At 37.6% G+C, this 20,748-nt stretch overlaps 1 protein-coding gene and 1 long non-coding RNA gene across 13 annotated transcripts in view; one reads left to right on the forward strand and one right to left on the reverse strand.

The window, feature by feature from the left end:
* The first annotated feature begins 2,519 nt into the window (after window positions 1-2,519).
* LOC117256567 (uncharacterized) lies at window positions 2,520-14,110 on the forward strand. The gene is made up of 4 exons (XR_004501648.2): window positions 2,520-2,653; window positions 6,126-6,215; window positions 11,447-11,507; window positions 13,887-14,110. It is a non-coding gene; the product is annotated as an uncharacterized LOC117256567 (long non-coding RNA).
* The window catches only part of ptprt (protein tyrosine phosphatase receptor type T), a 527,216-nt gene continuing 517,987 nt past the window's right edge, over window positions 11,520-20,748 (reverse strand). For 10 of the 12 annotated variants that reach the window (XM_078171434.1, XM_078171419.1, XM_078171458.1 and 7 more), the window contains 2 exons: window positions 15,243-15,378; window positions 11,520-12,585 (listed from right to left, as the gene is read on the reverse strand). In XM_078171434.1, the coding sequence (XP_078027560.1) occupies window positions 12,532-12,585; window positions 15,243-15,378 (190 nt within the window). In that variant the 3' untranslated portion in view covers window positions 11,520-12,531. The remainder of the gene's footprint in view (window positions 12,586-15,242; window positions 15,379-20,748) is intronic. The other 2 variants (XM_078171461.1, XM_078171459.1) reach the window with 1 other exon arrangement.

Genomic DNA, 20,748 nt, shown 5'->3' on the forward strand with positions numbered 1-20,748 from the left:
CTCCAATAACATCAGAAAAAGTTGCTAGATTTGTCGCTAGTCGCTAAATATAGCGACAAAGTCATTAAGTTGGCAACACTGCTTCCATGTTCAGGGCTCGACAGTGCGAGCGTTTCACTCGCATTTGCGACTAAAAATAGGTGTGTGCGAACTGTAAAAAATACTTAGGGGCACATGTGTGCATGAAAAAATTAGCCGAAGCAGCCTATATTTTGGTCAATAAAAAAATATGATAATCTAACCGCAAATGTTGGAGGAACTCCAGCCACTTTCCCTCTTCCCCGTGTGACACGTTTATGGGCGGTTTTCCAAGCCACTGTCTTTACAATGAATATCAGTCCCACTGTCGGCAGCGTGGAAATAGCCTAAGTCAAAGTGTGGAGGAGGTGGACCGGGTGGATCTCCGGGGAAGCCTGCTCCGTTCTCCCCGTAGTTCAAATAATTTCAACTGTGAGCACAGCGCTCGGGCGGAAAATCAGAGTGGTGCGTGACGCCAAGGGTAGCGGTGCCGCTTTGTCAGGTGTTGCTGCCCTCTCCATAGACAAACAATGGGACAGCCAGCGCAAAGCAGTTTTACAGCTGATCATCTGTAGAGGCCTTTAGGGACCGTTCGCCATGGTACCGCTGCTGGGCAGGGTGGAAATAAAGCCCTTTTCACACGGAGCGCGCAAAGCGCAGACCTCCGCCGATGAACCCATTCATTCATTCACCTCGGCGCCGCGCGTCCAATAGCAGAGATGAGCCTGAAGTAGACCCGGAAGCGGTCTCCATGGAGCTGTAGCTCCTGAACGAGCCTGTACTCCCCCAAATCCTGTCCTCTGCGCCGCGGTGGGCGCCGCAAAAGCTCTGTGTGAAAGAGGCTTAAGTCCTGCAGAGTTTCAGAGGACCTGGAGAATGTTTTAGGATAGTAATAACATTATATAAGATAATGATATTGCAAAGATAATATATATAAGATAATAACATTAAAGACAAAATTAAATTGCAATACTTTTTCAAAACTTGATGATTTTACCTTTCTGTACATTTTGTATACAAATTCATTAAATAATTTTGCTTGTAAATGTCTATTTGCATCACGTTTATTACAGAAAACACATTATTTGATCAATTTACATTGTGCCCCTAAAGTTCTTTGTGCGCTCCTTACTTTTTCAACTTAGGAGCACATGGGCTCCTTGGGAAAAAGGTTAGCGTCAAGCCCTGATGTTTCAGATGATACGTCATGTTTGTAGTCGACCAATGAAGATGAGTTTACATGTCACCTTGGGTTCGTCCTTCACCTTCTCAAAATGATCCCACACTTTGGATTTCCTGCCCAACATGTCGTTAACTAGCCTGTGAATTAACCAAGGCTGTACACATGCTGTGTCTTGCACAACCTCGAAAATTATCAACAGTGCAGAGCTGCACTGTTTAAATGTGTAGGCCTGTTGTCCAATTCTGTACCCATTGTTTTATGTTAAAAGTTAAATTAATGATTAAAAGTCAATGTGTGCTTGGACATGCTAACATATTTGAAAGTTTTAACAACCACCAAAAATCTCCCTTTGTTTTATTTATTTCTTTTCTGCCACCTTTTGGTGGACCTAATATTATTCAGCTCCAGTATATTCCTGCAGCCTTGCAGGCTTTCATAGCAGACATAAATATGTGCATTGGTTTCTTCAAAATGTCCAGTTCAGTTGCAATTTTTATATCCTGCACCTTATAATTCTTATATCCTTGCTTTCTAGACATATAGGCTACTAGATGTGTCTTACATTTCCCAGCATAAGACAGTGTCTTAAATGAACTGTGGCTGTGATTACTCACCGTATGTTCAGTGTTAGTAAATACAGACTACAACTAAATTAAAAACCAGCAGCAATGTAAAATTTTGCAGCTGACTCCACCAGTGGGAGATGGTGTATATTGCTCCAGGCTCTGTCTGATGTCTTTGAATTCTTCAAATTTAACCAGCAGGTCAGGAGGTGAAATAATATTATCCCTAAATAATAACATACCTGCCCTAATTGGCCATGATTTGTGCTTCTGCAGATTTCAACTTTTATTCAGGCTATTTATTACCCACTGGGCTGTAGCCAAGGGCAAGACAAGACAAGAATTTTTAAACACATTATTAAATGACCTGATTGAGCGGCTTGGTAGAAAAACTATAAAGAACTTTTTGCAAAACATCCTCAACACCTTTAACACCAATTAAAAAATGAAATGGCATTCCTAAAGTATTCACATAGATCCTTACATTACTCAGGACTTTATGATATGAAAATGCAACACTGTGACTGCGACTTTTCAGATACGAGACAATCTTTGCACCAGGCCGCTCTGCTTCTTTCAGGAACATGTAGCAGATGCAGTGAAAACTAAACCAATATAAAGCTCGTGGTGAAAACAGCAAAAGCCTTTCAGGCTCCTGCCGCTACAAAGGCTCTGTGGCAATCTCAGAACTCGTCCATTCTGTTACGAAGCACAGGTGAGATTTCCCATATGTCTTCATTTTGTGTCCAACTTTGCAGAAACCCAGCTGAAGTGAATGAGAGTGGAGCTGATGGATTGCACCCTGAGTCATGCATGACTTAGCATCTCGTTTGCTTCCCCCAGCTGGCAGAGACGTTGGAACAACGGCGGGATTTACACAGACACAGAGGTAAATGAGCGGACTGTTCATGTTGAGGTCACAGGGTTGTTGTTTTTTTTTTTTTGAGATGACTGGTTTTATTTATCAGCTGTAACACATGATGTGCGTCACATTCTTACCAGCTGTTCATTTTCTACAATTATGTATTGTTCAGAAAACACTTTTTAATTACACATAACTCTAAAACTCTTTGACAGTTTAAATAATGAAGACATGACAATGTATTATTGTGGATTTCATGTCTATATCATAAAAGTAATCCATATTTATAAAGGCCACAGAAAAGTCAGATACATCCAAAATTGATAGAGATTTTTTTTTCTTGTCTAATGTGTGGATATTCATCTGTTCTGATTCTCCAAAAATGTCAAATCAGAGTCCAATATTGTGTTTGTTATAACAATAATGGCCAAATGCAGTACGCTCTGTGTAGATTCATGACTAAACTGTGTATGCACAAACAGAGAAATAGGCATGCACATTGTTTTCATCAAGTTTGTAAAGCTGTGTTTGCACATTGTTCTGTGTTTTATAAATCTGCACGTGTAAATTTATACAGCTGACCCTGCTACAAAACAAATGGTTTCTATTTTGTGAGAAAATTCTGTCTTCAATTAAGCACACTCTGTTATAGAATTCATTAAAGCTACTCACTTTATGCTTTTTAATTACATATAGATAATGGCCTCTTGTGTTAACCACACACAAAGTGACATTTTTCAGTGGTTTTAGATGCTCAGTGTCTCTTCTGTTAAGAAATGTGGATTGGTATCAAGCCATTCCTTGTAAATACAGCATAGTATTGCAATATTTTTGTGTGGCAGTATCGTGTTGTGACACAGACACCAAGTATCAATTCTTTATTATATGAATAATTAATATTAAAAATACAAATTAAACGGTAGCCTACTAGAATATTATAATCAGTTACCTTTTCAGTTTACTAGATACATTTTGCTGCAGTAAGAATGACTGAAATGAGATGAACAGGCTAACTACTCTGTTTTATTTGATAAAACTGTTGATGTGGACAAAGTTTTCCTTTGGGAAATTTTGCTACTGAAAACAGGCAATAAATTGTAATATATTACAATATATTTTATTGCACTACTCAGCATACTGCAACATGTTTCGCAATCGCAATAATATTGTATGGAGCCTTATGTATCGTGATAATATCATATCTCGGGGCCTCTGGTGATTCCCACCTCTACTCTGAGCTCCCCCAGATGTCTGAACTCCTCACCCTATCTCTAAGGCTGAGCCCAGTCACCCTCCGAAGGAAGCTCATTTCAGCTGCTTGCGATTTCATTTTTCGATCACGACCCAAAGCTCATGACCATAGGTGAGGGTTGGGACGTAGATTGACTGATAAATCGAAAGCTTTGCCTTCCAGATCACGTCCCTGTTCTTCACGTGGTTTGGTACAACGCCTGCATCACTTCTGATGCAGTGCCAAACCACCTTTCCATCTCACGCTCCATTTTGCCCTCACTTCTGAGCAAGACACTATACTATACTTGAAGTCCTTCGCTTGGGGCTGTAACTCTCTCCCAACTAAGTGGGGACAGTCCACTGTTTTCAGGCAGAGAACCATGGCCTCAGACTTGAAGAAGGTGCTGACTCTCATCTCGACAGTGTCAGACTGCCCCAGTGCATGCTGGAGGTCACAGTGTGATAAAACCAGCGGAAACCACATCATCTGCAAAGAGCAGAGGAGCAATTCTGAGGTCTCCAAAGAGGACTCTCCCCTCTCTGCCTGCGTCTTGAGAGTCCATGAATATCACAAACAGAATCAGTGACAAGAAACAACCCTGGCAGAGGCCAGCACCTGCGGATTCAGTCTTCACTTTGGTTGTAAAGGGACTGGATGGCTGGAAGCAACAATCCCTGTACCCTGTATTCCCGCAGTACCCCCAAAAGAACTCCACGGGGGGTGTGGTTATAAGCCCTCTCCATGCCCTCAAAACACATGTAAACTGGATAGGCTAACTCTCATGACACTTCCAACAGCTCTGCAAAGATGAAGATCTGGTCCACTGTTCCACGGCCAGAACAAAATCGGCATTGCTCTCCCTGAATCGGAGGTTTGACAGTCAGTCGGACCTCCTTTCCAGCACCATGCAATAAACTTTCCCAGGGAGGCTGAGCAGTGTGTGTGATACCCAAGTAATTAAAGCACACCCTCCAGTCCGCCTTTTTAGGGAATGGTGCCCACAGATTGGACTCCACAATAATGCTTTCATTTTGACAGCAGGTTTATTAGGAGTGCCCCTTGGAAGCATTTTTAACATGAAAGACAATAAAAAGCCGTCTGAAAATCTTTTGACAGGGCACCCTGAATGGCATCCAAGGTCTGTTATTACTCTTTGAAATAAGAGGTTTCAAACCATCATGGTTTACTATTTTAAAATTTCACTGGAAGCTCAGAGAAGGTTAATTTTTGTGTCATCTCACTGTAAAAGCCCAGTAGATATGTTTGGGAAGGACATCAAAGTGCTTGTCAACTTAGAATCCATCCAAAATTAAAACTGTGGTTTGGCATGTACTTACATTTCTGTTTAAATGAAAGAGACCTTGCTGTAGCTGACGGTGGATGCAGTGAAATGCAGCACAGGTGCAGAATAAATGTCTGAAGGAGGCCGTATCTGATGTTCTGAATCAGTGTGATGCAGCACATGGAGATGCATGGGATCTGCTGCGGACACGCAATAACCTTGTTACAAGTTCTGCGGGAGAAAATATATTAATAACCCTGTTAGAGTGGGAAAAATATATTACAGTGCCACCGTGAACGCCCTCCTCCTTCTTCCCCCCAGATAATGACATTTTAGTGAGAGCAAATGAAATGGGCCAATTTTCAAACTCATTACAAACTCAGCTCTGAAAGGGAGTGGGAATAAAAAGAGGAAACAGACAGAGCAGGGAAAAAGCATGAGATAAATGATAAACATTGACAGTGGCTTTGCATCTGTGTGTTTGAATGTATCTGTGAAAGACGTGTGTGTTTTATATATGCATGCCTTGTCTGTGCCTTTAGGTGTGTACACGCTTTGTGTGCTTTAGTCTGGCTGTGTGTGTGAGTGTGGATGCTTGCTTTCTGCAGACTTTTGTGTGTGTGTGTGTGTGTGTGTGTGTGTGTGTGTGGGGGGGGGGGTTATGTATGCTTTGAGCGTACCTTTTTTGATGTGTGTGCGTGCGTGCATCAACTCAGCCCAAAGCCAAGCTGACAGACAGCTTCCCTCTGAGGAGCCCCTTAGTGTTTCTGATTGATCGTCATAATGCCAAGGTACAGGCCCTGTCCTTGGTGCCTATGCTAATCGCAGACTCATGCATATTTATGAGCTCCTTGGGAATCAACCAGCTAAATAAAGGATGAGGCCGTTGGCTTGGAGCTGCGTTCATCACTGACTCTGATTGATTAGAAGAAGAAAACATCAGCCCATAAAGACCTGTATGTGTGTTTTTTTCTCCTCTCCAGTTTGGGGATTGTATTGGGAGCTCGTGACTGGTAGGAGAGCAAACAAAGAGTGGAGGTGTCGAGATGAAACGGTTAAATGGAATAGAGTCGGTGAGTAGTTTCATCAAACGATCCACTGTCTGCCTATATAGAATCATGATTTGTATAAGTTGTGTTTCTCACAATTGGTTTAAGGTGATTTGGTGCTTCATGAGTAAAACTGACATGACTTTATCTCCAGTTGGCTTCTGTTGGAGTTAAGAATTGAACATAACTTATTTATAATATTATAGTAATAATAATGTCATCAACATCAGGCACATCTCTACATTGGCCCTTGCCTTAAATAAAGACAGACCATTTCTTTATTTATATTTTAACACATTGTAGGTCTCACTGGTAGATCATCTAATTCACTAGACAGAGCCCTACATCAAGACTTGTCCAGAATAAGTGTTTTTTTTTTGTTTTTTTTTTGTGGGGCAAGTAGAAGAGAAATTTACTTCTTATTATGGAACACTATACTATGCCATTTTTTACGGCATACTATACATTATGATTTTGTGTGACAAAGTATGCTGTGATATTTTAATAGCATACAACAGAATCTCATATTTTAAAATAAACTGTATTTTTTATGACATACTATACTGGCATTTATTGTGGCATACTATACCATGACATTTACCATGGCATACAACATATGTCATTTTTTGTAAAACAATGTTATTCTTTACAACGAACTATGCTATGAAATTTTTATTACATACTATGACATACTTTACTTTGATATTTAATGTTGTGCTATCAACTTTTACTGTAACTTATACGATGACGTGTTGTAAGGCATACCGTGATGTCTGCTTTTAAAGCTTCTATAGTATGACATTTGTTGTAGCATACTATGTCATGTTTTACAACATACTTCACTACAACAGTTTTGCCTATACTGTTTTTTTTGGCATTCTGTACTTTGCAGGTTTATGACATAGTAAGCTATGGTATTTTTTTTACAGCACCCCTTTCCCCCCAACATTTCCAGGAACTTTTATTACCAGGAATTTATTTACCTGGGTAAAAGAATTCCTTGTAATCTGTGTGGTTTGCGTTGCCACCGCACCTCAAAGTTCCGGAAAATGTATTCAAATTACTTTTTTCAACATATACTATGACTTTTTATGACATACTATATTATGACTTTTTACGACATGCTATACTATGACTTTTCATGTTAAACTATACTATGACTTTTTATGACATGCTATTCTATAACTTTTTTCGTCATACTATACTATAACTTTTTTCGTCATACTATACTATGACTTTTTATGACATCCTATACTTTGACTTTCATGACATACTATACCATGACTTTTTTCGTCATACTATATATTATGACTTGACTTTTCATGTTAAACTATACTGACTTTTTATGACATACTATTCTATGACTTTTTTCGTCATACTATACCGACTTTTTATGACAAACTATACTTTGACTTCTATGACATACTTGACTTTCATGACATACTATACTATGACTTTTTATCGTCATACTATACTATGACTTTTTACGACATGCTATACTATGACTTCTATGGCATACTATACTTTGACTTTAATGACAAACTATTCTATGACTTTTTATGATAATTAAAGTATGACTTTTTACGACATGCTATACTATGACTTTTTTTACGACATACTATACTATGATGTAAAAAAAAGTCATAGTTTAGTATGTCGTAAAATCAATCAAGATTGATTGATTTTACGCCATACTGTACTATGACGTTTTTTTACGACATACTATACTATGACTTTTTTTATGACATACTATACTATGACTTTATGGTAATTAAAGTATGACTTTTTACGACATACTATATAATGACTTTTTTATGACATACTGTACTATGACTTTTCATGGTAATTAAAGTATGACTTTATATAACATACTATCCTATGACTTTTTATGACAAACTATATCATGACTTTTTGCGACATGCCACACTATGACTTTTTATGAGATACTATCCTATGACTTTTTATGACATATTATATTCTGACTTTTTTCCAACATGCTATACTATGACTTTTAATGACATACTGTACTATGACTTTTCCCGACATACTATACTATGACTTTTTTCCGACATATACTATGATTTTTTGTGACATATCATATTCTGACTTTTTACGACATATTATACTATGACTTTTTTACAACATGCTATACTATGACATTCCATGTTAAACTATACTATGGACTTTTTACGACATATTATACTCTGACTTTTTTACAACATGCTATACTATGACATTTCATGTTAAACTATACTATGACTTTTTACAACATACTGTACTATGACTTTTTACGACATATTACACTATGACTTTTTTACAACATGCTTTACTATGACATTTCATGTTAAACTATACTATAGCTTTTTATGACATACTCTATTATGACTTTTTACAACATGCTATACTATGACTTTTCATGACATACTACGCGCACACCATTTACACTTCTTTTAATTTTTTTAATTCAGCATTTTGCCCCACCTACGCACCTGTTTAAGACTGTTTTGGTGTGCACAGGACTTTTTTGACGTCATACTACACTATGCCTTTTTATAATTAAAGTATGAATTTTTATGACATACTATTCTATGACTTTTTACAACATAGTATAGTATGACTTTTGTGGTAATTAAAGTATGAATTTTTATGACATACTATACTATGAATTTATATGACATACTATAGTATGACTTTTTACGACATAGCATATTGTGACTTGTGATGATAATTAAAGTATGAATTTTTATGACATACTATACTATGACTTTCTCACGACATACTATACTGACTTTTTTTATGACATACTATACTATCATATTGCATACTTGTCTCACCACATACTATACTATAACATTTTTATGTCATGCTGTTCTGTGTAAGTTCCTCAGATAAAGATCCCTCAAATAAAATGCATAAATGGTAGTTACATCAAAATAAGAGTCTGTAAAGAGAGAGATGAGATCACATTCAACATTTTGGTCCCTTTATTTCATGTTAACCACATTTCAAACAACTAAACAACCAATGGTAATGGCATCACCAGATCTAAACAACACTTTGCTAGACAAATAATCATCAGAATAATAATTATACAAAAGAAATGTACAAATTCAGGACAAAAAAAGCAAAAATAAAACAAACAAAATATATAATACAAATGAACGGCCATGAACCAAACCAGTAAAATAAAGCCTTAGTGAGAAAAAACAAAATGCTTAAAATGTCTGGCTTTCACATGGTCTTCAATACAACACTCTTACAGTCTTTGTCTTGATAGGTCCATTAACGAGCCTGACTGGACTCTAGCAACAAAATAAAACATAAGCGCAGACTGAACAGTTTGCCACAACATCTTGCCACAAGTATGCCGGTTCTGGCCAAGAAAATTGAAACCTACAAGCAAACTGTACTACCTTAACAAATATTCACCAGAGACCTTCAGCGTTGTGATAGTCATTCCAAACTGGGTTATCCATTGTCTTAAAATACTGACACATGCTGGTATGAATCTATGGATAACATTAATCACATTATGGGTTACAACTGGGTTTTTAAGATGGTGACTTACAAAATTGCTTTCACAATTGGTATCAATGATTTTTCTTGAACAGATTCATAGTGTTTGAAAATGAAGCCCTTGATCTGGTGTCTTGTCCTTTTATTGGACATCTACGTGAGACTATACTGTGGCCATGCTTTAGTCCCCAAAAGTGCCAACTGACCCCTAAATATTATCACAGTTCTTCTGACTCCACAGTTCAGAGGGTGCTAAATTAAAACAGGAAGTGTGTCTTTAAAATTAGCTAGTTGTTTAGTTTTGGTCGCATCTTTTAAATGCACAACAGAGAAATGTCAAAAGAAAAAAGTCTAATTAGATGAGATAAGGGAAAGCTGTGGTCAGCCTCACGCCCTGTAAAATTCTCATTAACTCCTCACATGTCTGAACTGGCAGCCATGGTGACCTTCTTTCATGCTGGGGTCAATCATCAGCTGAAATCATTTCCTATTGGACTGAGGAGTGAGTTTGTCAAATGAATTTTTAAACCTGCACACCTCAGCGGCTTAGAGAAAAGCAAATTTGAGGCTTTGTTTGTAGAGGAAGTAAATGTGACCTGTCTGTGTGTTTGCTGTTGTCACTTTAATGATAGATGGCAGGCCGGGAAAACGGTATAACCCCTAAGCCTCCTTTTCCCTAAACTGTGTTGAGAATGTATCACATGAAACATATCGTGGCTGATGATATGATCTTTATCAAGGGAAGTCTATCTTTTTAATCACCATGGGTCAAGAATTTGCATCTCATGTTTTTGACCTTGTTTTAGATACTTGTCTGATAACAATATATATTTGGAAAAAAATGTCTCTAGAGATGCTTCCCTGCACATGGTGTTCTCACATGTTAATGCTGCTCAAGCTTCTTCAGTGATTCATAAAAAAAATTCGGCCTTGGGACACGGTACAAAAAAGAATGTGTGTGGCATGAGCAAAGGGAAAGGAAAAAAACACAATTTTCACAGGCCAGGTAAAGTCCAAATAATTATAATGCAGCTATAACTTCACAAAGCTACAAGCTTCACTGTACTTAAAACATATTGATTGCCTTGTTTTGCCTGCCTGCAGTTTAACGTTAAAAAAAATCTTCAAAACTGCATAAATCAGTGGACAAAAAAAGAAAAATAAGTTACACTTTGTTTAGATTTTCCATTTGGAATGACCGCATGGATTTTTTTTCTGTTCAATGAGAATGTATATGAGATGCAGAATGACCTGGTTGTTGTGAAAAAGTGTTGTGTTCTCCAAAGCGTCACAAACAGGCATGTTTAATCTAAAACTCTCCTCTGGGGGAAAAAAAACTTCAAGCAATCTGCTTCCTCATTGTAAGCCACTCTGGGTATGGGCGTCAGCTAAATGTGCAATATGCAAAAATATATATCTTTTTTTTTTTTAGACAACATGTCTAAAAGGACAGTTTGTAATAAGCAACATAAGACTTTATTCCAAACTATAATACCAAGTCGCTGAAAATGACACTGACACAGCTTTACAGAGCGATAGCATTTTGAAATGATAACCTTTATTTGTAATGTGTCTGGTGCATGATGTTTGTTTGTCTGTTTGTTTGTTTGACTGTGGTTGTCTTATCTTATTTACAGTAAGAGTGGATGCACACTAAAAGATTTTGACAACAATGACTTTACATAAAGCCATTCAAAAACGTTTATGAAACATTTATTTATTTTATTTTTTTCTCACAGCCCCAAATGAAAAAACCTGGAGCAGCGAGGAGAACAACAACATCAACGTTTGGTCATAAAGGCAAGGCATGAGTTTTCTTTTCTTCTGTCTGTTTAATGTTGTTATTACTCTTCACTATGCACTTGACTCCTCTTCCTGTAGTTTGTAACTCGCTACTTCTTCCTTCTTTAACAATGTTTGCAAGCATTATTTCCCCAGTTAAAGCAAAACTGCCAAAGGAAAGTTGTAAATGACTTCCATGATGCATTATGAAGGTAAGGAAACTGTACTGAGAATTTTTGTAACCAATTACCGAATTAGACATAAGATTCAGTTTGAGGCAGTCATGAGGCCCCCATGAGGCCCCAGCCACAAGGAAATGTACCAGCTTGTGATTTCAAAGGAAAATGCTAGAATTAACATTTGTCTTTTGTTTTTTATTGGGATCCAGCTGACTGAATTATTGACGATAACGTCCACCTCTCAGCGAAACAAGTTTCATAACCTTTCAGAAATACTCAGGGATAAACATTGGAGTCCAAAATACAGAGTTGAGGCATCACTTGAACCTCTGCTAAATGTGAACAATCTTCCAGTGTGCATCCAGCCTTCACAGGGAGACAACATTCAAGGCGTAGAATATATCTAAAAAGGAAATACTGTACAATAGTCACATCACAGCCCAGCAGAGAGGACAGAGAGATAGAGAAGGAAAAAGTGGCGCTTTTTTTTTTAAACATCTGATTTTGTTTTTTCAACATATCATTTTTTCTTTTTTCTTTGTACAAGCATGTAAAGTTCACAGTCTCGCTGAAGCGAACACACGAAAATCACCGGTGTGTGTGTCGCTTTTTTTCTCTTCTGTACAGGTTGTGTGTGTGTTGTCACAGGCACACTCAAATATGCAAGCATGCCCTCTCTTATTCACACAGAATCACGTGCACACACTCTCAAACACACACACACATTCACAGGCACACATGCTCACAGGTTGGGTTTGGGTCACCACAAAGCAGTTTTGCACTCTGTGTGTCCCAGTGTTGCGTTGAGAATGACAGGCAGCGTCAACGGTGAATCAGAAAAGATGATTTCAACCCACAGCCAATCAGAAGGAGCTGAGCGCCTCCAAAGCCACTTCATAGCAGAACTTATATTGTTCCTGGAAAACAAGAATAAGAGAAGGTAATTGGTAATTGTTACACAATGCCAAGCAATGAGGACTTTCACTTTTTACAACATAATATACTGAGATTTTTTTAAGAAATTTTTGATGTCATACTGTACTGTGATGTTTTTAGGACATATTGGGGACGTACTATACTAATGTTTTTTACGGCATATTTTACTATGACTTTTTTAAGACAGAGTATACTATGTCGTCAAAAATCATGAAAAAAGTCACAGCATAGTATGTCGTCAAAAGGATTAAAAAAGTATAGTATTTCTTCAAAAATCATGACAAAAACGTCATAGTATAGTATGTCGTCCAAAATGATGAAAAAAGTCATAGTATAGTATGTCGTCAAAAATGATGAAAAAAGTCATAGTATAGTATGTCGTCCAAAATGATGAAAAAGTCATAGTATAGTATGTCGTCAAAAAAGGTTAAAAAAAACTGTCATAGTATGTCGTCCAAAATGATGAAAAAAGTCATAGTATAGTATGTCGTCCAAAATGATGAAAAAAAACTGTCATAGTATGTCGTCAAAAATGATGAAATAATGTCATAGTATAGTATGTCGTCAAAAATTATGAAAAAAAACTGTCATAGTATGTCGTCAAAAATGATGAAATAACGTCATAGTATAGTATGTCGTCCAAAATGATGAAAAAAGTCATAGTATAGTATGTCGTCCAAAATGATGAAAAAGTCATAGTATAGTATGTTGTCCAAAATGATGAAAAAAAACTGTCATAGTATAGTATGTTGCCCAAAATGATGAAAAAAGTCATAGTATAGTATGTCGTCCAAAATGATGAAAAAAGTCATAGTATAGTATATCGTCAAAAATGATGAAAAAGTCATAGTATAGTATGTCGCCCAAAATGATGAAAAAAAACTGTCATAGTATGTCGTCAAAAATGATGAAATAACGTCATAGTATAGTATGTCGCCCAAAATGATGAAAAAAGTCATAGTATAGTATGTCGTCAAAAATGATGAAATAACGTCATAGTATAGTATGTCGTCCAAAATGATGAAAAAAAACTGTCATAGTATGTCGTCAAAAATGATGAAATAACGTCATAGTATAGTATAGTATGTCGTCAAAAATTATGAAAAAAGTCATAGTATGTCGTCCAAAATGATGACAAACGTCATAGTATAGTATGTTGTCCAAAATGATGACAAACGTCATAGTATATATAGTATGGTGTCAAAAACGATGACATACTATAGCGACCCTTGTCCAACACTCTAGATGGCTCCCATGCATGTTCTCGTTTGCTGTTTTGCAGGAGCTGAGAGGAGGGTCGATTGCTGAGTCCCACCTGGGCCCGGTGTGTGCTCCAGTATAGTTACTCCTATTGTCATAAGTCACACTCTGTCTTTGGGCATGAGGAAAGCTCTGGGATTCCTTCGTTGTTTTCCACACTTTGTTACTAAATACTAACTATACAAAACTGTGTTGTTTGATTTTAACTTGTGTTCCTTGTAAATAAATGATCATTATTGTCAACCAGCTTGTTTGTCTCCCGTTCTTGCTTCTAACACTATACTATGAGACTTTATGACAATAGTAGCATGACTTTTTACAACATACCATGACTCTCTATAATAATAAAGGTATGACTTTTTGCAACATGTTATATAATGATGTTTTTTCATCATTTTGGACGACATACTATACTATGACTTTTTTCATCATTTTTGATGATATACTATACTATGACGTTTTCCATGATTTCTGAAGATGTACTATACATGATGGGTTTTTTTTGTGATTTTGGACAACATACTATACTATGACGTTTTTTCATAATTTTTTGACGACATACTAAACCATGGCTTTTTTATCATTTTTGACGACATACTATATACTATGACTTTTTTCATCATTTTTGACAACATACTAAACTATAACGTTTTTCAATTATTTTGGACGACATACTATACTATGACGTTTTTCAATTATTTTGGACGACATACTAATCTGACTTTTCATCATTTTGGACGATATACTATATAGTATGACATTTTTCCTGATTTTGGACGACATACTATGAAGTTTTTTCATCATTTTTGACAACATACTTTAATATGACGTTTTTTCATCATTTTGGACGACATACTATGACATTTTTTCATCATTTTTGATGACATACTATACTATGACGATTTTTCATCATTCTTGATGACATGCTATACTACGATTTTTTTTATCATCATTTTTGACGGCATATCATTCTGACTTTTTTTTCATCATTTATGACGACATAGTATACTTTGACTTTTTATGACATACTTCACTATGTCTTTGCTTTTCATCCCATAATGTACTATGACGTTTTTTAATAACATACCATAGTATGATTCATTTATGATACAGTGTACTTTGACTTTGTCATTTTTTATTACTTACCATACTAAGATGTTTTTAGCACATACTATACTATGACTTTTTTTTAACCACATACTAACCACATACTATTCCATACATGTCTGAAGAAACTTAATACTTATACGTATTTGAAATGAAATCATAAGACCATCTCAAGAGCTTCTCTTCATTTTCACAATCACCAGCAATCACTAGTTTGATCTTCATCTGCAGATGAAGTGTGTGTGTGTTTGTGGGTGTTGTGTGTCCTCACCATAGTTTCCACCATATTAGTCTTGTTGTTCCTCAGTGTTTTGACGGTGTGGAAAACATCCACGATGTTCTGCTGCTGGATCATCTCGTTAATGCTGCAGATGGCACAGAACGTTCCAGAACGCCCTCCGCCGGTACTGCAGAGGAGGAGGAGGAGGAGGGAAGAGCGGAGAAAAAAAAGGACAAAAGACCTTCATTATTAAACAACATTATCATCATGTTCATCATGCCATCATCATAAATAAATAAATAATAGCTGGACAGCATTAGAGTTGAAGAGGGGGCAGATAAGAGAATTAAGAAAAAAGAGATTGGAAAAGAAAAAACACCTTTAGTCTATTCAGACCAGCTGCTTTGAAGTCAGAGATGTTCATTCCCGTCCTTTGCAGAACAGCAGGACCTGCTTTTGGTCTTTTATCACCCTGGGAGCCCTGTTTTTAAAATGTGTTATCATGGAAATTCTGTTTTCTTTCAGGCATTTCTCTTTTCTTCTGCTGTGTTGAGGTTAATTGTGTAAACCTTTAAACATGGTCTTGAAACCTATGAACCCTTATGTGAGAAAACCTTTAGCGGGTTTCAATAAAACTTAATGAACAGGTTATGAGAGGCAAGACGTGTTTGTTGTGACTGCTTTTAAAGCGTAGGCCATGTTCAAGTTTGTGTGTGGGAGGAATGGTTTGTCAGATTTTCTGCATGTTTCTTGTGGAACTGCAGGTTGGAGTAAGTTAGCTTTACGTCTGTTTGAGTAAAATGTCAATTTTCTGATTGGTTGACTGCATTTCAGTCTATTTTGAAGTAGTGAAGGAAATGCATACAGGTTCTGAGAAAAGGCATGAATGACAGGTCCACTAATGGACTCAAGACATTTAAATATAATTCTTCAGCTTTAAAGGATAACTTAAGTATTTTTCAACCTGGGCCCTATTTCCCCATGTGTATGTGTGCGTATGATTCATGGGTACAACTTGTTCTAAAATTGGTTCAGTATTGAGGGAGGCGGATGCAGCTGGCAGCCGCAAAACGAGCTAAAACGGTAACTTGGGGGGCAAATGCGTCCCGTATAAGTTTGCGCATTAAAAGTGCTTCTTTTTTTTGCCACTGACCGGTTCAGATCGCCAGTGCTATCTCTGTAAATAGCATACTAAGTGTTTCCCTTACCCTTCACTTCCTCTGGGCTGTGACGTCATCTCACGAGAGCTTTGCTTGTTGCCGGAAGAAAACAGAGGAGCCGTGCTGAGCGCCGCTGGTTGTCCCGGAGTACAGTTGAGAGTTTCACTGCATCGATTGAAAACAATGGTTCGTGTTTGTGCTTATCCCAATTGCAAGAACAGGATGTTGCTCAACACCCCGTACAGCTTTCATAGGCTGCCTTTGTCAGACGGCGAGATGCTGAAGTTGTGGCTAGTTGTGCTACAAATGGATGCTAACACTCCTGTCCAGACACTGCGCCTTGCAGACCATCGGGTCTGCAGTGCTCACTCCTCCCAAGATGACTACTGCTAGCCGAAGAAGAACCCTTAGTATGCTATTTACAGAGATAGCACTGGTGATCTGAGCCGGTCAGTGGCGAAAAAAAGCACTTTTAATGCACAAACTTATACAGGATGCATTTGCCCCCGTTATCTTTTTAGCTCGTTTCACGTCTGCCGGCTGCATCTGCCTCCCGAAATACTGAACCAATTTTAGAACGAGTTGTACCTATGAATCATACGCACACATAAACATGGGGAAATAGGGCCCAGGTTGAAAAATACAGAAGTTATCCTTTAACTGACTTTTTTAGACTTTATTCAGAGGATAACCTGCTGTAATGGACAAAGATGCAGTGATTGTAATATTTGTGTGTGTATATATTTACTGTATATTCTGGGTTTACTGGCTGTGTAGCCCAATCAGCAGTCAGGGCTCTGCCAATCAGCAGTCAGACCACCCACCATGAAAAGAGCTCCAGACGTTTCCGTCTCACCTGGTTCCAGCTGAATTCCTTTAGTATTCGGACTGAATAAAACATTTTTACTGAGAGGTGGAGTGGCAGCCATCACAAAAATCACCCACTGTCTACCTACTCTGCATTAGCAATGCCAGGACCGCAGTACTTTCCTCTCCCATCAGGGAAGCTTTGATGGTGTCAGATTTGAAGTCAGTTTTACAGACTGTATTAACTTTATTGTTCTTTGTAAAGGCCTGATATGTAATGCTTTCATAAGAGGGGAAATATTTGTTATTCAAAAAATTTACCACTAGACTAACGTTTTGGAAATCTTTCTTTGCTCAGAACCCTTTAAAACACACCGACACATCTCCCTCATCAACTAGTCATTTTTACGTTTCAGTTTGTTTTTCATGTGTAAATCTATTTGGGAATGGGACACAGCACCTCAGCTCTTCATTACACTGTATTTAGATGTTAATATTTAAGACTGAAATTTGAAATGCAAAGGTATTCCTTTTGCACTCCTTTTCTGACTTGAGTGTCAAAAGATAATTTCTAGGTAAGGGGGGAAAAAACTGAGAGCAAATACATTTTACATCAGCGCTGTTAAAAACATCTTCTGGCTAAAATACATTAATATTATGAACTTGACTCCTGAAGTTCATCCAGCAAAATCAGGACAGATCAAGACCTGAGTGGTTGTGAACGTCAAGGCAGCTGAATAACTTTCACAGTTGCTATAGAAATGTTTGGTAGCTTATTAACCTCAGCACCTGAGTGTCAACCAGGGAGCCATTTCAATCAAAACAAGTACCAGCTCATTGTAAAAGAAACTGCTGCAAGCATGAAACTGAAGCCACAAAATAAATTAATCTGCAAGTCATTTCTTACTTCGACAATCATCATCTTGCATCTGTTAGCTAGCTTAACATCCGCAAATTAATTCTGTGTCACAGGTCACGGAGGTATATGCAGAGTGAAAGACTAGGGATGCATTGATCTAGTGGCCTAACATCAGTATCTGCGGATATTTGCCTTGTTGACTTCCATCAGCCTATCGGCAAATACATGGCATTCACAGATGGCAGTGAGCAATCTTTTCTGTTGTGTCACATCAGTTGTGCACAAGCTAAAAACCAGAGAAAAGACAGAGATCTTCCCAGGATGCCTTTGGGACGAGAGGACGCAGTAAACTCATCATCAACATGCCAGGGCATGCACCCTAATATTGTCCCACATAATGCTACATTATGAAATAAGCTGTTAGGAGCACCTTTGGCTTCGGAGGTAAATGGAACACAGCAATAGTCTTCTAGTGGTGGGGAATGAGGCGGAGGGATCACGCAATGTGCTAGATAGCGACAGGAAAAATTGAGTGCACACTTAGCTGCAATAAATGGTTACACTTTACTTGAAGGTATCTACATACATACATATGTTTCCATCCAAAAGTGATTCAAATCATTGGGAAATGCGCATTGAAAGAAATACAAATCCTGTGTGTTTCCATTAAATGTACGGACTTTGGTGAAAACTACAAACGCACGAGTTTTCCGCAGAACCGGAAACAAAACAAGTCTCGCATTCGTTTTCTGGCGGTTGGCAACCAGCTTGTAAATGCATTACCGCCTTCCCGACCTGGAGTGTGGATATCACCATGGAGAGAGGTGCGCTACGTCAGACTTAATTTGAACATAATTGTTTCTATCCCCTGTTTTGCGAATCAACATTTTTTCAAATCAACCAAAACCCGGCTAAAGCGAGTGTATTTTAGTTTGTGCGAATCAATTCAAATTTTGGTGTTTCCATCATAATTTTCCCAATGCGATACTTCTAGATGCGCATCTAAACAGGCTGATGGAAACATAGCTACTGTTGTAACTATGACACGACACGGTCATGAACCTGTCATGAACATTATGTACATGTTATAAACATTTATGACTGCTGTCATTAAGTGTCATTCGGTTTTTGTAACGACAAGTTGACATTGTTTGTGTTGTCTTGATTATGACAACTTGACATTAACCAGGATGACATTACCAGAAGATGTCTTTGTCATAACAACTTGACATTAACAAGAAATGCACCTCTTTTTGTGTTTATAACAAGTTGACATAATGATTATTATTGTTATGACAAAGACATCTTCTGGTAATGTCATTCTGGTTAATGTCAAGTTGACATAATAAGGACATCCCAAACAAATTTAATATCAACTTGTCATGACAAAAACCGAATGACACTTAATGACAGCAGTCATAAACGTTTATAACATGTACATAATGTTGATGACAGTTCATGACAGTGTCATGTCATAGTTATGACAGTGTCATGTCACCCTTATGTCGATACCTTCAAGTAAAGTGTAGTGTTGTCACGATACCAAAATCTTTGTTTCGGTACCAATACCAATATGAATTTCGATACTTTTCGATACTTTTCCTAGGGAAAAGTCCTTTTGGATACAACCTTTTAGAACAATAATAGTAGGGGTGTAACGGTACCAAAAAAGTCATGGTTTGGTAAGTACCTCGGTACGGACATCACGGTTAGGTTGCTCAAATGTTTCACCAAGTTTGTGTTGTCTCGTGTTGTCTCCCTTTGCGATTCAGACTTTCTCTTGCCTTTTTTCACGTGCGCCAGCTGCGAATGTTGATACAGGTGTTGTCATACACACCACTTGCGCAATCTGTGCTCCAATAGGAACAAGAAAGGCGTTTGTGTGCATAAATGAGTAAAATAAATTAACTAAATTAATGAATTGAATCAATTTCAAAGTACTGGTATTTTCCAAATGCAGTATAGTACCGTTTGGAATACTCTAGTACCGTGGTACTATTTTAGTACCGGTATACCGTGCAACACTAGTGTTACCCAATAAACTTGACGATAACGTAATGCAATGCACCTACTGCCTCAGATGCGGCTATTCTAATCAACGAACGTTTGCTGATCATAAACCTTGTAACTACATTTGAGCTTCATTTTGATAAAATATGAATAATATCCTGACACATGCAAATATCTGACCATTCAAGAAGACACAGTACCGTCTTTGACGATGTCAATTATTTAAAAAACACAGTTTATTTTCTTCATTTCCTGAAAAGTTGTGGTTTTGGACATACAAGGTTTCTGCCCGACAGCCATGATACGAACGTGTGTTTGCACACAACAGGTACACACACACTACACAGCTCCACACAGTTCCTATCTGAGCCAAACAAATGAAGCCGATAATAAGGGAGAGAAACAAGAGGCTGTAAAATCTATAGACGAGAGATTCCAGGGAACTTCACTAACAATATCACACACACACACACACACACTTACACACAGACTCCAACATTTCCTCAAGCGCATCACTGGTGCTCATCCAATCAGCTTCCTCTGTCACAGTTCATTGGGCCAATCAGAATTGGCATTGATTTGTATTTTCTAGACGCTGGGAGGTTTTGTTTGTTTTCAGAGTGTTTTCTATCTCTGTGTGAAAGACGGAGTTTGAAACACAAGCTGTTCCGGTTAAAACTCACCTGTTTCTAATGCAGAGCAAAAAAAACATCTGATAATT

Source organism: Epinephelus lanceolatus, chromosome 1, assembly GCF_041903045.1.
Source record: "Epinephelus lanceolatus isolate andai-2023 chromosome 1, ASM4190304v1, whole genome shotgun sequence".
NCBI lineage: Eukaryota > Metazoa > Chordata > Actinopteri > Perciformes > Serranidae > Epinephelus > Epinephelus lanceolatus.